General features: G+C 45.8%; 1 protein-coding gene across 1 annotated transcript; it reads right to left on the reverse strand.

Moving 5' to 3' along the window:
* Positions 1-8,576: 8,576 nt before the first annotated feature.
* On the reverse strand, positions 8,577-19,332 carry LOC118080066 (monoacylglycerol lipase ABHD6-like). Its single transcript, XM_035104998.1, has 8 exons — positions 19,290-19,332; positions 17,691-17,866; positions 16,092-16,205; positions 15,516-15,648; positions 14,873-15,030; positions 12,447-12,501; positions 10,626-10,726; positions 8,577-8,802 (listed from the first exon to the last, which is right to left on the reverse strand). Exons 1-8 carry the CDS (start codon positions 19,330-19,332, stop codon positions 8,626-8,628), a joined length of 957 nt encoding a protein of 318 aa, XP_034960889.1. The 3' UTR covers positions 8,577-8,625.
* Positions 19,333-24,134: the final 4,802 nt, after the last annotated feature.

Here is a 24,134-nt window from a genome sequence, read left to right on the forward strand (position 1 = left end):
TTGATTAAAAGGCTTTTACTAATTAAATGTGTCATTGATCAAAACAGTAGATAAAAGAGAAATGATTTGTTTTTAAGTATAGTAAAAGGTAAAGGTAAAGGGACCCCTGACCATTAGATCCACTTGACCAACACTGGGGTTGTGGCGCTCTTCTCGCGTTATTGGCCGAGGGACCCGGCGCACAGCTTCTAGGTCATGTGGCCGGCATGACAAAGTCGCTTCTGAAGTACTTAAAACTAAATGGGAGTGTCATTCCAAGCAGGGTTCTTAAGCTCATTTAATTGTGAAAGTGTGACACCTGACATTTTGGGGTTGTTTGCACAGTGACCTAGTTTGCATATCATGTGATGTGTCCAACCCTAGTGACCCTTGGGCTTCACCCTGCTCCCCTTTCTTCTGTGACTGGAACAAGGACTGTAGATGCTTTCACTTTCGGTAAAACACAAATTTTGTCCAAACGGGATCATGAGTTAATGCTAACTCTGGTTGCTTTAAACAATCCAGCTTCATGGCCCATGGTTTGGAGTTGGCTTGTTTTGAAATCGATCAAAGTAGTGTTAATCTACAATTCCAGATTCAGCTGGAACAGGAAGTCATGGTTTACTCAAAGTGAAGCTAAAGCTCCTGCATGCTTCTTCCCAGCCCCACAGGGAGGTGGAAGGGGAAGTGCAGGAATCTAAAGTTCAATGCAGCTGGTGGAAATCACGATAAACCATGGTTAATTTGATGTGTGAACATGGCTGTGTACACGTGATTGTTTTTCTGTAGTCATGTGTGATTGTTCATGTGTAATCTATTCATGTGTTTTTAAGGGCTTTCTGGGTGATAGCCCAGGAATCATAGAATTGTAGAGTTGGAAGAGACCACAAGGGCCATCCAGTCCAACCCCCTGCCAAGCAGGAAACACCATCAAAGCATTCTTGACATATGCCTGTCAAGCCTTTGCTTAAAGACCTCCAAAGAAGGAGACTCCACCACACTCCTTGGTAGCAAATTCCGCTGCCGAACAGGATCCTGTTGCCATTCCTTCACCTTGAAGAAAGTTGGGAATAATAATGATAATAATAATAATGATAATAATAATAATAATAATAATAATAATCCTATATAATAATGTCCAAGATGTCCCTGCGTCCAAGCTGTCCCGTGTGTCCCTGGGGTACTGCGCATGTGCCCCAGGGATACAGGGATTGGACAGCAGAGACTGCGCGCGCGCACTCTCCCCCCCCCCTCTGCCTCCTCCAACCGCCGCTCCCGCCGGACACTGCCTCACTGCAGGGCACGTCAGGGAAGCGAGGGTGGAGGCCGGCGAAGGCCTCCTCACAACCCTCCCTGGCCCGTGAGAGGAGCGGCGGTTGGAGGTGGGGGGGGGGAGAGAGTGCACGCGTCCTTCCTGTCGGCGGCTGGGGGAGAGGAAGGAAGGAGGAGAAAGCGCTCCTCCGTTCCTGTCCCCCTGCCGCCGACAGCAAGGACAGGTCCCAGGGTTCGGAGAAGCGCTGCGCAAGCGCTTCTCCGAACCCTGGGAGGTCTCCTTGCTGTCGGCGGCTGCGGGAGAGGAACGGAGGAGGAGAAAGCAGCGCTTTCTCCTCCTCCGTTCCTGTCCCCCTGCCGCCGACAGCAATGACAGGTCCCAGGGTTCGGAGAAGCGCTGCGCAAGCGCTTCTCCGAACCCTGGGAGGTCTCCTTGCTGTCGGCGGCTGCGGGAGAGGAACGGAGGAGGAGAAAGCAGCGCTTTCTCCTCCTCCGTTCCTGTCCCCCTGCCGCCAACAGCAATGACAGGTCCCAGGGTTCGGAGAAGCGCTGCGCAAGCGCTTCTCCGAACCCCAGAATTTTCTAGAGCCCGTTATTGAACGGGCTGAAATACACTAGTAATAATAATAATAATTTATTTGTACCCTGACCATCTGGCTGGGTTTCCCCAGCCACTCTGGGTGGCTTCCAACAAAAATTCAAAATACATTAAAATATCACACATTAAAAACTTCCCTGAACAAGGCTGCCTTCTAAATGTCAGGTAGTTATTTATCTCTTTGACATCTGATGGGAGGGTGTTCCACAGGGCTGGTGCCACTACCGAGAAGGCCCTCTGCCTGGTTCCCTGTAGCTTTGCTTCTCGCAGTGAGGGAACCGCCAGAAGGCCCTCGGCCTTAACTATAGTTAAGAAATAATGTTGCTCTGTGCTCTCCCTTCCCCTCTTCCACTTTCTGGAGCAAATTTTCCCTTCTTTCCCTCTGTCCTCTTTAACAGTGGTTTAACATTACATCCGCATCCGCACCAACTAATGCCAACCAGATTCCCTCTTAACCAGAGTTAATCTCTTTCAAATCCTTGTTAAGATGAGAATGAATGCCAAATTCTGGTTAAGACTGGGAAAGGAAGAAGTTGTAGCCATCTGTCATGGATGCTTTCTTGAGATTCCTGTATTACAGGGAGTTGTACCAGATGTCCCTCAGGGTGCCTTTCATCTCTACAATTCTATGATCCTATGGTCCTTTATTTGATAAATGCATTCTTAGAACTTTATTTTTCTTACATTAACGAACATTGAATTAAGTCTCAAGCAATTAAGCATTCATCGTTTTACAATTGGGTGACAGTTTTCACTGCTTTTATATCTTACCTCTCGTCACATTCTGGTGGCTCTGGAAAATAAATGTTATGCAATGTGAATGGAGGTGATTGTAGAAACCTAAAACACAGCCTGGTTTTACTGAAAGGTTCTGCATCCCAGCCGTTCTGCTTGTTTAGCTACTCTAGGACCCAAGTTCACAACTAGAGGTGGGGCATAATTTGTTTGAAATGGCTGCTATTCTCCTTGATTTGTCTTTCACTTGTCAGCATTTGTCTTTCACTTGGCTAAAACTCAACTCTCGTGCTCCCATGTTGATTGCGCAAGCTACATTTGACCACACCTCTCCCATACACCCTAAGACTCAACTAGAATCCAGTTTTAGAAATAGGGAGCCTTGCATGCAAATTCCATACACAGTCATTCAATCCAGCCCTGGAATCTTATTTTGTTTGACAAAAAGAGACGTAGTGTCTTTCAATAACAGAATAAGATGGGCAGGACTGTCACCAATGGCTAGCCTGTACCTCTCCTACACTACCTAGCAACATGTTATAAAACAAAAAATGTGCAGCATCAACAGCACAGCATTCATTTTCCTCACTTCATTTCTCTCTTACTGATAATGTTGCCGCTTGGAAGTGCAGGATTAAAAAAAAAAAATTCCCCATTAACTTAGCATAATTATTACAAAATCAAAGCAAAGTATTACAATTACATACATATATCCAAAGTTCTCGATAATGTTAATAAAAAGAAAAATATAGAAGAAGAAAGAAGAAAAGGAAGAAAGAATAAGTATAAAAAAGGAAAGAAAAGTTAGAAAAAGAAGAAAATAGGGAGAATTTTTCCAAATTTATTCTACATATATTTCAATAAGTAAATAATAAAATTTCATTGATTGGGAAGCGCAGGAATTTTGATTGAACACAATTTGCTCCACCTGCATAAGGCAAATAAGCATTGTGTTAACTTACTTGGACAAGCTTTAAAAGAAAAAAAAATGAAGCTGGGTACCCCCACACTAGATCAAGCAAAGTGGATTAGGGCAGCTCATGAGATTACCTTGGCTCCCAAAGTTAAGGCGAAACAGGATCAATTAATTGTCTAATTCCCCACTTCCACCCAAAGTCCAAGGACTGAATCATCACACCCTTAAGCGTGATGAGAAGTGCTGCCCATACCAAGTAGTTTTCGTGCAACTCTCCCCTGCTTTCTTGAGAAACCATTACTCTCCTCAGTAGCCCTTAGCAAAAATTATTCACTCAGGTTGTGGTAAGGCAAAGGTCAAGGGACCCTTGACCATTAAGTCCAGTCGCGGACAACTCTGGGGTTGCGGCGCTCATCTCGCTTTACTGGCCGAGGGAGCCGGCGTTTGTCCGCAGACAGCTTCCGGCTCATGTGGCCAGCATGACTAAGCTGCTTCTGGCGAACCAGAGCAGCACACAGAAACATCATTTACCTTCCCGCTGGAGCAGTACCTATTTATCTACTTGCACTTTGACGTGCTTTCGAACTGCTAGGTTGGCAGGAACTGGGACTGAGCAACGGGAGCTTACCCCGTCGCGGGGATTCGAACCGCCAACCTTCTGATTGGCAAGCCCTAGGCTCTGTTGTTTAGACCACAGCGCCACCCGCGTCCATGGTTTTGGTACCATACGACATTTCTTGGCTGCTCTGTTGCAAACCTTTTAAACTCTCGCTGCCATGCCGCACCAACTCACCTGGGTCACTGGAAGCCCCACACCCCATGGCTGTCTTGAGTGCTCCACTGCCAACCTGACTCTTGGTCCAATGCCTGCCGGCACTGCTGTTTTTATAGTGCTATTTTTGTGTGCTGTTTATGATATCTGAAGCTGAGCTTATGAAGGCTTTAAGGATTATTGTTACAGAGAATAGATCTGCATGAAAAGGAAACATCCCCTTGCACAGGGAAGGATGATCCGTATAGTTCTCATTAAACTAATGCAAGTTTTATCTTATTTTGTTCCAGTTCTTGTTTGGCTCTTTAGTTGCATTTGCACTTTAAAACATCATTTCAATACTGTACAAAGCAGATTTTAGGACCTAGGAGCCCCAATGATTCAGTTATATAGTGGCAAAAAGTAGCAAGCTTTGTTCCATAGATTTCTAGGAACAGTAGGAGAAAGTGCATTGAAAGTAATGTAGCCTATTTTTTTATATATGCCTGCTGTCTTTGTCCATGGAGTTTTCTTGGCCACCTCATGAGAAGACTCCCTGGAAAAGACCCTGATGTTGGGAAAGATTGAGGGCAGTAGGAGAAGGGGGCGACAGAGGACGAGATGGTTGGACAGTGTTCTCGAAGCTACGAACATGAGTTTGACCAAACTGCGGGAGGCAGTGGAAGACAGAAGTGCCTGGGGTGCTCTGGTCCATGGGGTCACAAAGAGTCGGACACGACTAAACAACAAAGCCTATTTTAGTCTGAGCAGGGCTAAGTTCTCTTGCTTGCCAGTAGAAAGCTGGAATAGAGTAGAACTTGCTGTTAGAGTATGTTATATTCGGGTCTCTGTGTGTATTGACTTTTTTGGGGGGTGGGGGAGTAGTTCTACAGCAAATTCACCCTGAAATTAACCCATTTCTCAGTCTTGTATAAATTATGCAAACTAAGCAAATTAGCATGTTCTCATTTTGCATAATTGTGGTTGAGGCATGTCCTTGCCATCAGGAAATCTTTAGCTTCCACTCATATAATTCTAGGAACTTCTTTAAAATGAAAACTCAGTCCCTTCGGAAAAGGAGCTCTTTACTCATGGAATGGCAGCAGACGTACAGCACTGGTCACAATGGCTTATAAAGCCAGTCTCTCTATTTGAGCCTGTTTTTGCTACCTCAGTCAGAAAAAAATATGCCCTTGTACTACGTAGGTTTTTTTCCTAACAGTGCCCAGCTTTAAAACAGGACATGAGGGGTAATAAACCATCCCTTGGTTATCCTAAAATTCAGAACTACAATGGTGCCTTGCAAGACGAATTTAATTGGTTCCGCGAGTCAATTCGTTTTGCGAAAAATTCGTCTTGCGAATCGCGGTTTCCCGTAGGAATGCATTGAAATTTCTTTTTTTGCCCATAGGAATGCATTAATTAAATTTCAATGCATTCCTATGGGAAACCGCGATTCGCAAGACGAATTTTTCGCAAAATGAATTCGTCTTGCGAGTCACCATCAGATCGCAAGACACATTCGTCTTGCAAAAAATTCGTCTTGCAGGGCATTCATCTTGCGAGGTACCACTGTATATATATTTTTGGTACCTAGATGGTCCATAGATTTAGTTATCATACCTTATAGTTACTGATAAGCTACTGATGGACTTAATACTCCATGAATTTGTATGATAATTTTTAAAAGCCACCTAAGTTGTTAGCCACATCTTGTGGCAGTGAGTTCCATCAGTTGTTTTATGTGAAGCTTTTAGCTGTCCTGAGCCTAATGCCAATCAAACATTTCGAAAGCCAAAGCTTCAAAATTTATAAGGATGGGAGAAAGGCGTGTGTGCCTATCTTATCTGCAAAGTGTTTGTAAGCCTCTGTCATGCCTTCGTGTTTCTGTTTTTTCCATTCATTTTTAAACATGGGGATTGTTTCATGTTGGAGTGTTCAGTACAGTTGGAGAATAGCTTTAATGCTGTTGTCAACTTCAGCTTTGGGAAATAAAGGTAAGCTCTCGAGTTGAAGGACTGTGTGCACATTTTCCTGGGGACGCATTCCTTAGTAATGTCAGCTAGTCATGCTCAGTTTGGTTTATTAATGTTGAACCATAATTGACAGGATAATCAGCATTATGTTTGCACAAGAAAGCTCTACTTTGCCAAGTCCTTTGAAGCCCCGTGGAAGTATACCATGGAAGAATAACATTGCCACTTGCATGTTCCTAAACGACATGACAGAAACACATGATATGTCCTTCAGAGGTGGTGAGGACTGTCCCTTTCACAGCTTTTTAAATGGGGATTTTCTTTTGATGATGTCCTGCTTTCTAGGCTATTCTTTCTGCTAAGTCTAAAGAGTGTGGAGGGCACAGATCCCTTGCCCATTAACCAACTTTCCCAAATAAGGAGAAAAACATGATTTGGACGATTAGAACCTCAAGTTGTAATGCTTGTCTCTCTTTGATGGTGCTACCCATGGAGCAACAATCACCTTCATCGTATTATAGCGAGAGAAGCAATTCTGAGACATGTCAAAGTCCACAGCCCATCTTTCTCTATGTGACATCCTCATGTACAATTTCCATTGTCTAGTAGTGCATAGGCTGATTGAGGCTGATAGAAGCTGTAGTCCAAAACTTCTGAGGGGCACAGGATTGCTGGAAACTGTGCTACACAAAGAGGAATAAGGAAATGGTGGGTTTGAGCCCCAGGCTGGGCAAAAAATTCCTGCACTGCAGGGGGTTGGACTAGATGACCCACAGGGTCCCTTCCAACTCTACAATTCTATTAGGGAGGCTTTTAATGTTTAATAGATTATTTTATTTCATTTTTCTGTTGTAAGCCGCCCAGTGGCTGGGGAAACCCAGCCAGATGTGCGGGGTATAAATAAAAAAAAATATTATTATTATTATTATTATTATTATTATTATTATTCCATGAAAGGGAAAAATCCAGGTCCCTACCCCAGTAAGCTTACAATATAAATGTCAACAGTGGAGGAATGATGAAAAGACTAAGAGCACCTAGGGATATGAACAAACATGGTTAAATGGGCAAGTTTTAATACTTTAAAGACTAATTTTGGACTAAGCACCATTGGAAACAGCTGGACTTTCTTTTGATGGGCATTCATAGGTTTGTGCTGCAGAGCTTCATTTCCCTTGGGGATGTGGACTTAAGAGGCTAAGCAATATGCTGCGTTGAAAATGTGCGCTTTGGGGGAAGGAATTGAAGGAAAAGAAGTTGAACTACACAGGTGATCCGGGGGGGGGGGTAATCCCAGAAACGGCACAAAAACTGAGCAGATCCATTTCAAGCTTCTGAGCAACTTGATGGTGGTGGAAATGCCAGTGAATATTAGAAGCAGAGAGGAGTGAGCCCAATTTGTGAAGCTTGGATTGCTTTTAACAGGAAAGACCAGGCAGTTAGTTGTGCTGGATGTGGAAGGGCACAGGACTTTGTAAAATTTGAGGAGGGGCATCACAGACTTCCCAGTATGGAGAGGTGAATTCTCATTGGATGCTCAGTTTGGTTAAGAGGTGAAAAGGACTGAGATCTGACAAAGGAGGAGATGTGGCCAGAGCTTTATTGAAGGGCTGGAGAAAAATGGCAGCGTTTCTATTTTTGCAACGTATTGTGAGAAGCGTCTGAATAAGGATTTGGTGGCAGATGGAATATATTGACTGTAAAAAAAAAGGGACCTGTCTTTCTGGCGCCACCATCTCAGCTGAATCTTGGAAGCAGCCTAAAGTTTGTCTTAACAATGTCTGTTGAGAGAGCAAGGTGCCTTTGGCAGATCTATCGGTTCCTGAAGCGCATCCTATTTTTGAAATGAGCGAGAGGGGAAGTGACAGGCATCAAGTAAAAATTACACAATATGTTTCCATAAAGTTTGGTTTTAAAATTGAAGGCTGTGTGACACTAGCACGGGGAACGTGGGCCGTCCCCAGATGCTATTGGGCTCCAGCTCCTCCACCCCTGACCATTGGCAATGACCGGGGCTGGTGGGATTTGGAGTCCAACAACAACTGGAACACCACAGGTTCCCCACCTCCGCTGTACCGTTTCTCTGGGAGTGAGCCCCGGTGAACTCAGTGAGACTAACTTCTAAATAGACGTGTGCTGCAAACCGTGCAAATTTAATTCCGGGTTCCAATATGTCGAAGGAAAGAAGTTCAACTTGAACATTCCGGAATCCTTAAGGTCAGTCCGGGGCTGAAAGGTGGGACAGGACCAACTTTAGAAATAAATAAATAACCGTCTTGTTAAAAAAAAAAACAGGGGAAGCCAGCACAGACACGCACAATGTTACACCCCAAGTTTTTTTTTTCTTTCCAGAGTAGGAAGTCCCTTTAAATACTCCAGCTGCCGGACTCGGTGAGGTTTATGCTGCCTTCTTTGTCTCTGCTTTGTCGCAAACTGAGTTGTAGAATTCTAGGATGAGCTTTGCAGATTTCTTGGGTCTCTCAAGTGCTATGAAGTGTCCACATTTCTCTAGCATGTGCACTTGGGAGATGGGAATGGCTGTTGCCAAAACTTCTGCGCCGGACGAATCGAAGACCTGAATAATAATAATAATAATAATAATAATAATAATAATAATAATAATAATTCTATTATTTATACCCCGCCCATCTGGCTGGGTCTCCCCAGCCACTCTGGGCGGCTTCCAACAGAAGAATAAAGCACAATAATCTATTAAACATTAAAAGCCTCCCTGAACAGGGCTGCCTTCAGATGTCTTCTAAAAGTCTGGTAGTTGTTTTCCTCTTTGACATCTGTTGGGAGGGCGTTCCACAGGGCAGGCGCCACCACCGAGAAGGCCCTCTGCCTAGTTCCCTGCAACTTGGCTTCTCGCAACGAGGGAACCGCCAGAAGGCCCTCGGTGCTGGACCTCATTGTCTGGGCCGAATGATGGAGGTGGAGACGCTCCTTCAGGTATACTGGACCGAGGCCATTTAGGGCTTTAAAGGTCAGCACCAACACTTTGAATTGTGCTCAGAAACGTACTGGGAGCCAGTGTAGATCTTTCAAGACTGGTGTTATGATTTCGGCGGCCGCTCCCAGTCACCAGTCTAGCTGCCGCATTCTGGATTAGTTGTAGTTTCCGAGTCAACTTCAAAGGTAGCCCCACGTAGAGCGCATTGCAGTAGTCCAAGCGGGAGATAACTAGAGCATGCAAACAAAGAACGAGTATACATTTCCCCCCCTGGTGTCTCATTGCACTGGAGGGGGGGGGGAATGTCTCGCCTGTGACTACTGATAGCATCCCTAACCTTTGGTGAGTTGTGGTATAAATCTATATTGTGTGATCATGACTATTACCATCATCACCACCCTCAGTAGTCAGTTACAACTGAATCCAACAAATCTCCCCACCCTCTCATCCTCCTGTGGGCCCCTGCCCCCAAATCTGCTCTAAAGGGTTCGGGGAACAACCAGGATCAAATTTGTGGGGCAGGGGGCATAGGAGGGAGAGGGAAGTTCTCCATTCAGAGAGGTTTTGCCCTGCGCAGTAACTTTGCAACTGCTAAGTGGTACTTAGTGACAAGCTGAATCCCAATTCTGCTTGTAGTGTCACCCTATTGACCAGCTGATTAAACTTACTTGCACAACATCTCAGACTGACTTTCATAGAATAGTAAAATTCACAATACAACAAAGAAAATACGGAATCATTAAAAATGCTCATTGCACAGTTACTGCAATATTATTCACCTTACTCTGAGAACGAAGTGGTCTTCATCCCATTTTGTATTCACCTTCCTAAATTTGAACTCCAGTGTAATTTAGTATGTCATCCCTTCAGTGGGAATTTATGTTCCCCAGGGCATCCATATTACCTGTTCTCTTAGGTGTTGGAATTGTGGTGCCTTAAATTTCAGATTATAAACAAATATTGATTGTACTGACATGGTAGTTGTTGGTCGACACATGCCTATTTGTACCTGTATTTTAACGATTGGTGGCTGTAGTGTCAGGATGTATGCTTCAATTGGGTTTGTAGAAGCCATAAATGAATTGTTTGCTGCACTTGTTTTCCCCGACTTAGATTTCCAGCTTAATAAAGGCCATGAACCAAGTTCTTTGTTTTGAGCTAACCTAGGCCATGGTCTGAGAGCATGTGATGCAGCCACCGTGCTAAAGCAAATAAAGGTCTGGGCCTGGTCAGTGTCTGGAGGAGAGACTGTCTAGACTCTAAGAAGCCCATGCGTGCTGCCATGAATTCCATTATGAAAGGTGGGAAGGTAAATGTGCCAAATTTAAATAAACGAACCATTCAGAACAGCAACAACCTCGGGAAATGAAATGCCACCGAAACAGCTCATGTTTTTTTTTTTGCCTTCCTCCCTAGGAACACAAGCATGCACAAGCACAACTTACCTTGTCACCCCGTCCCCAAATGATCTGTGTAGGTGCCCTAATTTTGCTCATGTTGTCATGAAGGCTGTATCTGGACTGAGCACTGGAGACGTCTAAGAAACCTTTACCAACAAGGAAGCAGAGTTAGGGCGGTTTCTGTCATGCGCAGAGTGGGAACTAGATACACCGAGGGGATCTGTAATCACAATCTCCTGCAGCTTTAAAAAAATAATGTTACCTGCTTGCGTTAGGGGCTGTGCCACAGAGGAAGGACCTTTAGCTGACTCCCCAGCTGTTTTCATAATTAATCTCCCCCATCCCCAGCTGGAGGTTGCCTTTTTGGGGAAAACATGCAGCTGCATTTATATATTGGCCTAGATCAGGCATAGGCAACCTTGGCTCTCCAGATGTTTTGGAACTACAATTCCCATGATCCCAAATCTAACAGGGCCAGTGGTCAGGGATCATGGGAGTTGTAGTTCCAAAACATCTGGAGAGCCAAGGTTGCCTATGCCTGGCCTAGATATAAGCTGTACCCTGAATATAAGCCACACCTTTAAAATTAAATCGGGAGGGGGGAATGACAATACCTGAGGAAGAGCGGGGGCCGAGGGCGGCCAAGGAGGCAGCGCCTTCACTCTGGTGACAGTGGGCAGCAGCGCCTCCAGAAGGTCAGTACCACCATTGCCCACCAACAGGACGGGCAGGGAGAAGAGGCAGCTGGCGGGACTTATGTGCCCCTTGGAGAGCCAGTGTGGTGTAGTGGTTAAGAGCAGTGGACTCGTAATCTGGGGAACCGGGTTCGCTTCCCCGCTCCTCCACATGCAGCTGCTGGGTGACCTTGGGCTAGTCACACTTCTCTGAAGTCTCTCAGCCCCACTCACCTCACAGAGTGTTTGTTGTGGGGGAGGAAGGGAAAGGAGATTGTTGGTCGCTTTGAGACTCCTTTGGGTAGTGATAAAGCGGGATATCAAATCCAAACTCTTCCTCTCTTCTTCTTGGCGGGCTAAAGCCAGGCAGCACCTTGGGCTAGTGCTAGCCCCAGCACACTGGCTGCATCATCTGTTCCTCCTCCTAGCAGACCTTCTCGCTCTCTCGTCTGCCCTCCTCCTTTCCTTCCTCCTCACCGCCTTCTGGCTCCCTCTCAGGGCCCCCACGCTGCACCGCCATCTTGGCAGCCGGCCCAGCCGAAACCAGGCAACATCCAGGGACAAGCCGGCTCCAAGCCAATTTTTGTAACGTCGTGAATATAAGCCACATTTTTCTTTTCACGGTCAGAATTTTTTTTGGGGGGGGGGGAGGTGCGGCTTATATTCGGGCCAATACGGTAAAAACAAATATTATTTATTCAACTTCTATCCCACCCTTCTGGAGGAGTGCGGGGGGGGGGATAACAACAACCCTTCTGCACCACAGCCAGGGACATCTCAATCGTGCATCTACTTGGGCCCTCACTGCGAAACTTCAGGTGTGTGGCATAACAGATATCCTAGCTAGTAGCCATTGATGGCCAAATCCCCTTGCAGTAGCCTAAAACCGTGGAGAGCCACTGCCAGTCAGTATAACTAGGTGGACGCAGTGGTCTGATGCAATAAGACATCTTTCTATGCTCCAGTGATAGCTTGAATCCATAACTTTACCTTTCTCTGATGCATGAGCATCTCTCAAGAATATTTAGCAAGCTGCTTTCTGCTTCTTCAGAAAACTGGAATATGTGAACGCAACAAACTTAGGCAGGTATGCTTGTCCGCTGCCGAGTGCGCTCCTGATTCTCAGCTGGCTTAACTCCATGTAATGTGTGAAGCAACACAGAATGACTCCACAACTGGTTTCTCTACTTACATGTTATGAAAAACATCTTATGTGGTCTCCGGTCGTCGAGATAACCCTTCAGCAGCTAAGCATGGAAAACAAGAAGGCCTGAGTCAAAGATGACAACATCGGAAGGCTGTGAGGTTCGAGTCATGGAACTATATGCACCTAAACATTAGGAAGAACTTCCTGACAGTAAGAGCTGTTCGCCAGTGGAATTTGCTACCAAGGAGTGTGGTGGAGTCTCCTTCTTTGGAGGTCTTTAAGCAGAGGCTTGACAGGCATATGTCAAGAATGCTTTGATGGTGTTTCCTGCTTGGCAGGGGGTTGGACTGGATGGCCCTTGTGGTCTCTTCCAACTCTAGGATTCTATGTATTTCATAGACCGGATGAAAACTTGGCATATTGACATTTAAAAAGAATTACAAGGCATATCAATATGCAAATTACAATCTGTTGCCTTTTTTTTTTACAGCGTGTGAAGAAATTAATAAAGCATTGCTATGAAAATGAGACTAACGGAAGTAAATTCACCTCAGATCTGTTCCACTGCAGGGGTGGCCAACTCCCAAGAGACTGCGATCTACTCACAGAGTTAAAAACTGGCAGTAATCTACCCCCCTTTTTAGGGGTTCAGGTCAAAGTTGCTGAGATTTTTTAAGGAAGGCCCATTTCTAAGGGGTTCAGGTCAAAGTTGTTGAGCTTTTCTGAGGCAGGTGGAAAACCCCATTTTGGGGGGGGGGTGAAGAGCTAAAATTTTGAGCCTTTTGGGGTAGAGCCAAAGTTGTTGAGCTTCTTTGGAGGGAGCCAGTGACCTACCAGAGATCTACCACAGACGTCCAGTGATCTACTGGTAGATCACGATCTACCTGTTGGACCTGCCTGGTTTATAGGAATTGTCAGCTGCGAATTGGCAAAATGGCTGTTACAGGAGAGAAGCTGTGGTGGTAGTTGCTCATTCCTGTATTTACAAATTCATTCTGCTGCTGCCAGACCATAATAATAATAATAATATTTATTTATTTATTTATTTATTTATAAATAAACCCTGCCCATCTCGCTGGGTTTCCCCAGCCACTCTGGGTGGCTTCCAACAAAAGATTAAAAATACGTTAAAGCATCACTCATAAAAACCTCACTAAACAGGGCTGCCTTCAGATGTCTTCTAAATGTCAGATAGATGTTTTTCTCTTTGACATCTGATGGGAGGGTGTTCCACAGGGCAGGCGCCACCACCGAGAAGGTCCTCTGCCTGGTTCCCTGTAGCTTTGCTTCTCGCAGTGAGGGAACTGCCAGAAGGCCCTGGGCGCTGGACCTCAGTGTCCAGGTTGAACGATGAGGGTGGAGATGCTCCTTCAGGTATACAGGACCGAGGCCGTTTAGGGCTTTAAAGGTCAGCACCAGCACTTTGAATTGTGCTCGGAAATGTATTGGGAGCCAATGTAGGTCTTTCAAGACCAGTGTTATGTGGTCTCGGCGGCCGCTCCCAGTCACCAGTCCAGCTGCCGCATTCATTAATCAGTGGTGTAGTTATGTAATTTTAGGCTCTGGCTATCAAGGTCTAATGGATTGGTGGTCTTTAGATGCTAACATGCATTAAAGGTAAAGGGACCCCTGACTTAAGACCAGTCATGAACGACTCTGGGGTTGCGGCACTCATCTCGCTTTACTGGCCGAGGGAGCTAGTGTTTGTCCGCAGACAGCTTCCGGGTCATGTGGCCAGCATGACAAAGCTGCTTCTGGCAAACCAGAGCAGCACATGGAAACGCTGTTTACCTTCCCGCTGTAGCGGTACCTATTTATCTACTTGCACTTTGACGTGCTTTCGAACTGCTAGGTTGGCAGGAGCTGGGACCGAGCAACGGGAGCTCACCCCGCCGTGGGGATTCGAACCGCTGACCTTCTGATCGGCAAGCCCTAGGCTCTGTGGTTTAACCCACAGCACCACCCGCATCCCTCACTTCAAAATTACCTCACTTCAAAATAGGGATGAAGCAGCCGTGCTGGCTCATATCATATTTACCAGTTGCAGGTGAAAGGCATCCTGGTATTATCTACAGGGAACTTGCACTCTCTTGCCAAAGACCCATCTGGACTCACAGTGGCCACCCAGATATCTTTTGAGAAGCCCACAAGCAGGACCTCAGTCAGTGCAACAATGCTCTCCCCTTCTGTGGTTTCCAGCAACTGGCATCCAAAGGCATAGCCACTGTGGTCGGTAGCTGTGGATATCCTCTTCCAGAAATTTATCCAATCCTTTTTAAAAGCCATCCAAGTTGGGAGCCATATCTACCTATATTGTGGGAGCTAATTCCATAGATTAATGGCGCCTTTTCAGATTTCAGTCTGCGCCTTTCCAGCTTAAGCAACTTTGAGGAATGGGGACAGGATGTTGGCATAGGTAGGAGACGTCACTGCAGAAGATTGGGCATTATTTGGAGTACAGCTTCCCTCACCTGTGTGTTCACAATGCTGGGGCGATGCAAGCAGAGTTTGAGCAAGTATTTGCCCTGCTTTTCAGTCACTGGATTAAGAGCAGCGTCATCGGGGTTCTTGGCCTGAATCAGCTCTTTTAAGCGCACGAAGAACTCGTTTTCTGTTGGATACTTTAGACCTAGGAATTGGGAGACAATGCGATACGTCCAGACAAACCAAAGTCATTTGTGGCACAACTCCAGTTTCAACAGACAAGATGGCGGCAGAATTTAAAGGGTCAGCTAGTAAAAGCAACTTCAAATGGAGAGGCACCAGCTGGGAAGAGTGTTCCATAAGAAGGTCGCCATTACCTGGGGCTCCAGCTCTGCATTGGCCAAAAGATTCATGCATTGCAGGAGGTTGGACTAGATGACCCCCGGGGGTCACCTCCAACTCTGCGATGCTATGACTTAGTTCCGAGTTTCTAGGAATAATCACCCATGTCTCCTCCTTTGGAGGTCTTTAAGCAGAGGCTTGACAGGCATATGTCAAGAATGCTTTGATGGTGTTTCCTGCTTGGCAGGGGGTTGGACTGGATGGCCCTTGTGGCCTCTTCCAACTCTGATTCTATGTCATTTTGGAAAGGCAACTGGAGAAGGAGGTTTGAAGAATTTTGGTACTCACCTGCCGGGCCAAGGAGGGACAAGGAGAAAATCTCAGATGGGTACTGAGCAGCATAAACGCCGGCAACCATTCCTCCCGTAGACATGCCAACCAGGTGAAAAGGCTTTTTGCTCAGGCCAATGGCCTCAACAAACTGAAATAATAAAAAATGTTATTATTAAATGATTACTTCTTACTTTTATGCAGTGCAGGTAAAGAGAAATTGTGTTACATATATTTTTATGACCCTACTGTAGCAACTAAGCCAGGCAGGGTGTTTTCCAGAGAAGACAGTGATCTGTTTTATTGGTCAGTTATTCAACACACAAAACCAGGCCTCTCCTTTCTTTCTAAGCACCATTGCCAATGTGGTGTAATGGTTATAGAGTGTTGGGCCACAATCTGCAAACTAGGGTTCAACTCCCAACTTGGTTTCTTCTAAGCAGCCCATTGGCCCAATTTGAAGTGATCACACAAGCCAGCCGTGATGACAATTCCCACGTTCCACCAATCAGTAAAAGGTCTTCTCTGGGAACCACTCGCCTGCCAGCTTTCAAGATAGAATGGGTCTATCTGTTGGGTAAACGGAGGCCTTACCTGGTGTATCCGTTTAGTCTGAGCTGCAGCTGTGTAACTTTCCCCCAGCAGGCGAGTGGTTTCTCCATGACCGGGCATGTCAAGGCAGATCAAGTGGAGGTCACGAGGAAAGAGCTGCGGAAAGACGAAGTTCTTCATACAAAACCAAGGAATCAAAACAAGCATAGAATCATAGAGGATCATAAAATTGTAGTTGGAAGGGCCCACAAGGGTTATTTATTCCAACACCCTGCAATGCAGGAATCTTTTGCCCGGTGTGGGGGCCCGAACCCATGACCCTGAGGTTAAGTGTCTCATGCTCTACCAACTGCATAACTGGACCTCTTCATTGCTGAAGGGTGGTGTGGTTAAGGTGGCATATTTTCTTAGCAGGCCGGTCTCATATGTATAGACTGGGAGCACACGAACCATCAGTTCTTGCTAGAACCATCAACAGCCGCTTTCCCCACCTTGCTTGGGGTTGCTTAAGAAAGACTTGTGTGACCTGAGGGAAGGCAGAAGTGAGGGAGGCCCAGGCCTGAGAGCTCATGCCATCAGCTCCTGGAGAGACCATCAGTCAGCCTGAGAGGACTCTGTTGCTCTATATTTTATATCTTTTGTTTGTTTTAGTATTTTAAGATTTTAAACAACCTTGGGTGCCTGGGCAGAAAGGCAGTAAAAAAAAAAAGGTAAACGACCCCTGACAGTTAAGTCCAGTGGCGAACAACTCTGGGGTTGCGGTGCTCATCTCACTTTACTGGGTGAGGGAGCCGACGTTTGTCTGCAGACAGTTTTTCTGGGTCATGTGGCCAGCATGACTAAGCCGCTTCTGGCGAAACCAGAACAGTGCATGGAAACGCCGTTTACCTTCCCGCCAGAGAAGTTATCTACTTGTAGAGAAGTTTAACAAAGGCCTCAGCTGCATGATATGTTGAAAGTATAATACCAATTTAAACTGCCATGTCTGGGAGCTGTAGTTTGTTAAGGCTGTTAGGGGAGCCTTGACTACATTTCCCAGGATTCTTTGGGGGAAGCCATGGCTGTTAACTTGGTATAGGAGTGCTTTGTATGTAGGGTGTGGATGGAGCTGCTTTGTTTCTTTATTTAACAGAATTTGTATACTGCTTAATTGTGAAAAAAGGCTCTAAGTGGTTTTCATAAAATATATATATTAAAGTTGTTACCAATCAAAGCCAGAGTTAAAAACAAGCTAACCTTAAAAAGCACCATAATCAAAATAAGCAACAGTTTAAACTATATATGGTCAAGTAAAATTACAGTACATATTAAAATACATGTCAGCTTTACATATCTGGGTAGACTTGCCTAAACAAAATATGATTTGTAAAGAAAACAATATAGCAAGAGAAGGAAGGAAGGAAGGAGGAAGGAAGGAGGGAGGGAGGGAGGGAGGAAGGGGTGAGATACAAATTTAATAAATAAATAGAGTCAAGGGGCAAGGATTTCCAGAGTGTTATTGTCGCCACGCTAGATGATTGATTCCTTACAAATGCAGAATGAGCATTTTTGTGGCACTTGGCAAAGGTGCCAGTTCTCCAGATCGAAGCAGCTCCCTGGGCACATATTGGGCATTGTCCAAATAAAGAAATAGGAACCTACTTTGATTGTATTTAACCATATGTCTTTGTCGAGAGAGAACCCATGAAGCATCAGGATGGTTGGACGAGGTCCAGGCTGTCCCCGCGTGAAGTAACAGAATCGGTAGCCCTCACAATCCATGTGCTCCACTTTCACGCCCCTTCTCTGACGTTTGAACCTAAAAGTATAGAGAGAACCTAGATGAGGGAAGAGTGATTTTGCACTTCCAGTTGACATCAGCGTGGCAGAGTTTCTGCTGCTCACCGGCTTTGCTTTGGCCAGCATAACAACCAGAGGAAATACAGCCTGTGTGATCGTGAGGAACAGCTGCCAGTTACAGCAGAGAGTTGCAATCCCAAGGTTACTGGTGGTTTGATAGCCTAGGGAAAGACACAATTCCTAGCCTGACCTCTCTGTGTGTAAATTTGACTCTCTCTGCCCATTTTTGGTTCACCTGCTACCCATTTAAACACACACACACACACACACACACACACACACACACAAACAAACCCTTGGATTTAGGTTGTGAGCACACTGTGCCTTTAAAGCACATTTGAAACATACTCCGCTCAAGGAATTCTGGGTGCTGTAGTTTACCTGCCACAGAGTTGCCATTGCCAGGAACCTTTAAGAAACAAGAGTACCCAGAATTCTTTGAAGGAAAGAATGTGTTTTGAATGTGCTTTAAAAGTATAGCCTTAGACTCCTTAAAGGGGCCATTTATTGCCACCCTGTTTATTTATGGCTCTTCTTTGGTAGTGTTGTTTTGCAAGCTGTTACCTCCTTGTTTTTGTTACATTTTATCCTCTCCTCTCATAGATTCATGTACTGTGGTACCTTGGTTCTTGAACTGAATCCGTTCCGGGAGTCCGTTCAACTTCTGAAACCATATGAAAACCAAGGCCTCTGATTGGCTGCGGGAGCTTCTTGCACTTAAGCAGAAGTCACATTGGATGTTTGGCTTCCGAAAAACATTTGCAAACCGGAACACTTACATCCAGGTTTGCGGTTTTGGGGATCCGATTTGTTTGGCAGCTAAGACAGCCCTGCATCAAGATCAGGTTTAGGGACTCTCTCCCTGCCTCTGATGTTTGTCTGAATTGATGGGAGTAGTTTAACAACAGCTGGAAAGCCAAAACCTACCCACACATGCTCTAGATTAGTATCAGACCTAGTGCAGGGTGTTGGGGACAGGTGATTCTCTGGATGTTGTTGGACTATAATTCCCATCATCCCTGGCCATTGCTCGTGTTGACTGGGACTGATGGGAGCTGGAGTCTGAGAACAGCGGAGGACCACAGATTCTCCCTTGCTGTCCTATTGCAGCTTTTAGCTTTCTGGCTTCCTGGATTCTGAACTTGCACCAAACAGATACTGCTTCCTGGTTAGGACACTGCATAGTTGACCACAGATGGAAGTCAGTTCATATATCAGATGTTGCTGATACCCAACACTCATCACACTTGAACATTCCTGCTGAGGCTGATGGGAGCTGGAGTCCAACAACATCCCACCACTACTATATATAACCTGAGCTATGCACTCACCACTTCATGATCCTGAATATTAGTGAAGGCAACGCATGGTACCGCACAAAAATGGAAGTTGTTAGGATACTCATAGGGATGCGAAAAATCGTCTTGATCACGGTGAGATCCATGGCTGCTCGTTAAGGTGGTTCTTTGTGGCCTGCACATAATAAACCAATCAGACAATCATAGAAAAGAATAAAGTCAGTTAATAGGATGTGAATCCTAATGCCTGCAGTTCTGCTAGAATTTCATTTCCCAGAAGAGCAGATAAAGAAATCTTAGAATTAGTTGAGAGACCTGTTTCTTTTGCCATTTGGGGTAGATTATTTGAAGTAGGGTAATAATTTTTCATTGTGCATTCATTGGAAAGAAAATTGTTCTCAGGTTATGACCAGATGCTATATTATTCCAAAGGTATTTCAGGTACATTTGAGGTTAATTTTTAGGAATGTCAGAAGAGAGGAGGAAATAACCTTCACATGTGATGGACATGCAGTGTGGTTAATGCATCTATAAAGAAAACAACCAGTATAGCACTAGTGTTAGAAGTGTACCACTATAATACCAGAAGCTGATTTCTTATATAAAGGCTGCTTTATTTGGTCAAATGGGACACTGCCCCACCAACCTCAACCAGCCCCCACCTTCTTGACTAAGATCTTACAACCAGTCCAGAGGAGAGCACTGGCTGCCAGCTACATCCACCATAATATCAGGGCTGCCCCTGGTGGAACTCAACAGGGAGGGTGATGGGGACAAAAGAATCTCTCATGTTGTTGGCATCCGCCTGTCTTGGGAGTTGCTCCGCCAGCAAGCCTGGTGCCTGAAGCCAGCTCCTTGTAGAGCACGTCCTGGGGGATCCTGACATCTTCCATTCTGTGGACATGACCAAGCCAGCGTAGACTTCACTGAGACAGGAGTGCGAACATGCTGGGAATTTCGGCTAGGGGGAGCAGCACATCTTTGTTTGAGATGCTGTCCTGCCATGTGATGCCCCAGATCTTCCTGACACAGTGTGTGTGGAAGCTGTTGAGGCATCGCTCCTGGCGGTTGTAAGTTGCCCACCTCTCACTTCCATAAAGCAGCGTGCTCAAGACACAAGCCTGGTAGGCCTTCATCTTGGTGTGTTTCATCAACAAGGCAATTGGAAGAAAAAAAATACTTAGTTAATACAAATGGAGCTGAGTAGCCTAGCTGTGTGATCCATGCTCTACTTAGATAGACTACCATGTATGAAATGGAGAAATGGAGGCAGTGAGAGATTTTACTTTCTTGGGCTCCTTGATCACTGCAGATGGTGACAGCAGTCACGAAATTAAAAGACGCCTGCTTCTTGGGAGAAAAGCAATGACAAACCTAGACAGCATCTTAAAAAGCAGAGACACCACCTTGCCGACAAAGGTCCGTATAGTTAAAGCTATGGTTTTCCCAGTAGTGATGTATGGAAGTGAGAGCTGGACCATTAAGAAGGCTGATCGCCGAAGAATTGATGCTTTTGAATTATGGTGCTGGAGGAGACTCTTGAGAGTCCCATGGACTGCAAGAAGATCAAACCTATCCATTCTGAAGGAAATCAGCCCTGAGTGCTCACTGGAAGGACAGATCGTGAAGTTGAGGCTCCAATACTTTGGCCACCTCATGAGAAGAGAAGAATCCTTGGAAAAGACCCTGATGTTGGGAAAGATGGAGGGCACTAGGAGAAGGGGACGACAGAGGATGAGATGGTTGGACAGTGTTCTCGAAGCTATGAACATGAGTTTGACCAAACTGCGGGAGGCAGTGCAAGACAGGAGTGCCTGGGGTGCTATGGTCCATGGGGTCACGAAGAGTTGGACATGACTAAATGACTAAATAACAACAGCAACCATGTATTGTAAGTGGGGTTTACCCTTGAAGATGGTCCGGAAGCTCCAGCTAGGGCAGAATGTGATGAGGCAAGGAGGGACTGTATAACACTTGTCCCGAGAGAGCTGAATTGGCTGCCTATTTGCTACTGGGCCCAGTTCAAGCTGTGAATACCCAAATACACGAGGAAGGGTCTCTCCCCATATCTGCCAACCCAAGCCGTACATTCTGCAATGAAGGCCTGACGAGTTGTCCCATCAAAAAGTGTGGCTTATTGTATGGTGCCTCAAGAGATAGGCCTTTCTGTGACAGCTACATTCCCTCATGGGCAGCCTCTGGGAGGGGTCAGATACCAATGGCGGGCAGGATCAGAGGCAAACAGTAGGCAGAGCAACAGATGTGTAACTCATTGTGCAGTAGGCTACATTCCAGCTATACAAAAACCAGAAATTTCTACACTTGCCACATACGCACCCTCCATCGATGCAAGACAGAGGTATTGTTGCAGTACAAATACACATTCCATGCATGGAAAACATTCAGGGAAGGGCAATAAGGTTCCCTACCTTTAGGGATGTTGTCGTATCCCAATACAAACAGAATCTGCATGTGTTTGCTTATTTGTCCCATGTCAGAAACAGAAAGCAATCCAATGAATATGATATGTATCGCTGCTTCCGGTCTGGTAAAAATTATGTCATTTATTGCATCTCCCCCACCCGCCCGCCATTTGCATTGCTCTTTCCTTGCATTTGAGGGAATGGGATGGAGTAAAGTTACAGCAATGCAGTTTTCATAATTACATAAATTCCATAAGTTACAGAGTTTCACCGCAACGGGCAGCCAGATAATCAGGTACGTGTTGGTGGGGAAGGTGAACTGCAGCAGAACAGGAACAGGGCTGCATGTGACAGATACAGTGTGGGGATGGAAAAACCATGTCTTCTTTCATTGCTACCTACCTGTGCTCTATTCTCATCAACCCTCTTCTGCCTGGATTCAGCTTGTCCTCCTCGTGATTCATCCCAAAAGCCTGTTTAGGACTAAGACAAGTGCTTCTGGTGGTGTTGGTGAATTGCAACCCAATTGTGTGTTATGAGTGTGCTGATGATGAACCTGGCTCCAAACCTCTGGAGAGCTCCCCACAAGATCTTGAAACAGATCTTGAAAGATGCAGTAGTGCTCTGGCTGAAACTGTTCTGGGCAGCTCCTGAGCCAAGGGAAATAATTTCTCTCATCATCACCTCCCAGGCAGAAGTAAACCTATTTGAACCTCCGGCAGATTAGAAGCAACTATTCCCAAGATTATTTTGGCTGCTTATCCTGGGGACTACAAACCCCAGTGCGGACTGTGTGGGGTACAGCAGGTAGGGGGGGCAGATGCCCTTGAACTACAACTCCCACCATTCCTGACTGCTTCTTCTTCTTCTTGTTGTTGTTGTTGTTTTAAAAAATGTTCCCTTTTAACAAGGCCTTTGGTTGATTTGATTGACATCTTATGCCCTTTAAAAATGGTTTTTTTTGGGGGGGAGTTATTGGGTTGTTGTTTTTATTTTGATTATGTATTTGTGGTTTTATATTCTGAGTCTAGGGCTTGCTGATCAGAAGGTCGGTGGTTCGAATCCCTGTGACGGGGTGAGCTCCCGTTGCTTGGTCCCAGCTCCTGCCAACCTAGCAGTTCGAAAGCCCATCAAAATGCAAGTAGATAAATAGGAACCACTACAGCGGGAAGGTAAACGGCATTTCCATGTGCTGCTTTAGTTTGCCAGAAGCGGCTTTGTCATGCTGGCCACATGACCTGGAAGCTATACGCCGGCTCCCTCGGCCAATAATGCGAGATGAACGCGCAACCCCATTGTCAGTCACGACTGGACCTAATGGTCAGGGGTCCCTTTACCTTTACCTTATTCTGATTTTATTCTGTGAACCACCCTGAAACCTGCGGGTATAGGGCGGTATATAAATTCAATAAATAAATGAATAAAAATTGGTTTATAGGTGCTAGAATTTCATTCAGATTTGAGGTGTTGAAAGCTAGTCACTCCTCACACCCTGTGTGAGGTGATAGCTAGACCCATGTGTGTATTTGACCTGCATATTGGACGTGTCTAAACCCTCTGGAATTAGCACGTGTCATGGGCTAAATGAGGCAAGCTGGTGCTAATTTACTAATGACTAATTTCCATGGAGGTGGTAGCCTGTGGGGTAATGAGACGTTTAGCACAACCATGCATCAAAGGAACTCGCCGCAGAGAGCAAAGAGGTGGGGCCCTTTCGACTTCGGAGATAAAACCATGAGTCTTGGGCTTGCAGGGAGGAGTTAAGCAACAAAGCTGGGAAGCAGCATGCTGGAGAGAGAGAGGGGTGTGTGTGTGAAGAGCAGCATTTGAGAACAATGGTAGCTATGGAAGAAGCCACAACCTCTTGGGGTATGAATGTTGTGGACCACTCCTACGTAGGCTCAGGTTGTATATATGTGTAAATAAACCATAGATCATAAAGACACCACAGTCTCTGTTGTGCTTCGTTTCAAATAAGGAAACAAAGGCCTTAGGTAAGTGCCTGTCATGGACCGGTTGGATGCAGAAGAATAGTGAGAGGAACCAGATGGGGAAACACCAAGGGAAGAAGGATCAGAACCCAGGGAGTGGCGGTGGGACTACAATGAAGGGGAAGAGGGAGCAGACTGGGAGGAGGAGGTGTTGGAAGCTGAAGAGGTAATGGGGCTTGGTGAGCTGGGAGAGTCTGTGGCAGAGAGAAAAACCAGAAACAGAGACAGAAGCAGAAGCAGGAGAGGAAGGAGGCCAAGATGAGTCAGGCTGGTGAAAAGTCATGGGTGTCTCCCCTTTTTGCTGCAACAAACTCCCTTCCCCCTTGTCTCCCAGAACCAGGAGAGGGCTAAAACGGGTGGAGCAGTGAGACTCTCCACACAGGCACAGTCTCTGATTGCTTGGAGAAAGCCCTGGAGAGGAGGGGGCTTAAACGGCTATGAGGAAGCAGGGACTTTCCATCTCTGCAACTGATCCATTGGTCAAGTCCTACTGGGGATGAACTGCTCTGCTCATTACACCACCAAGCTTGTGCA

The sequence above is a fragment of the Zootoca vivipara genome, chromosome 2, assembly GCF_963506605.1.
Source record: "Zootoca vivipara chromosome 2, rZooViv1.1, whole genome shotgun sequence".
Lineage (NCBI taxonomy): Eukaryota > Metazoa > Chordata > Lepidosauria > Squamata > Lacertidae > Zootoca > Zootoca vivipara.

Coding starts and splice junctions, on each gene's coding strand:
- LOC118080066 (XM_035104998.1), bottom strand. CDS start 19,332: ATGGATCTCACCGTGATCAAGACGATTTTTCGCATCCCTATGA. Junction 16,206..17,690: donor TATGGTTAAATACAATCAAA/GTAGGTTCCTAT, acceptor GTCTTTCCGCAG/CTCTTTCCTCGTGACCTCCA. Junction 10,727..12,446: donor TAAGATGTTTTTCATAACAT/GTAAGTAGAGAA, acceptor TTGTTGGTAAAG/GTTTCTTAGACGTCTCCAGT.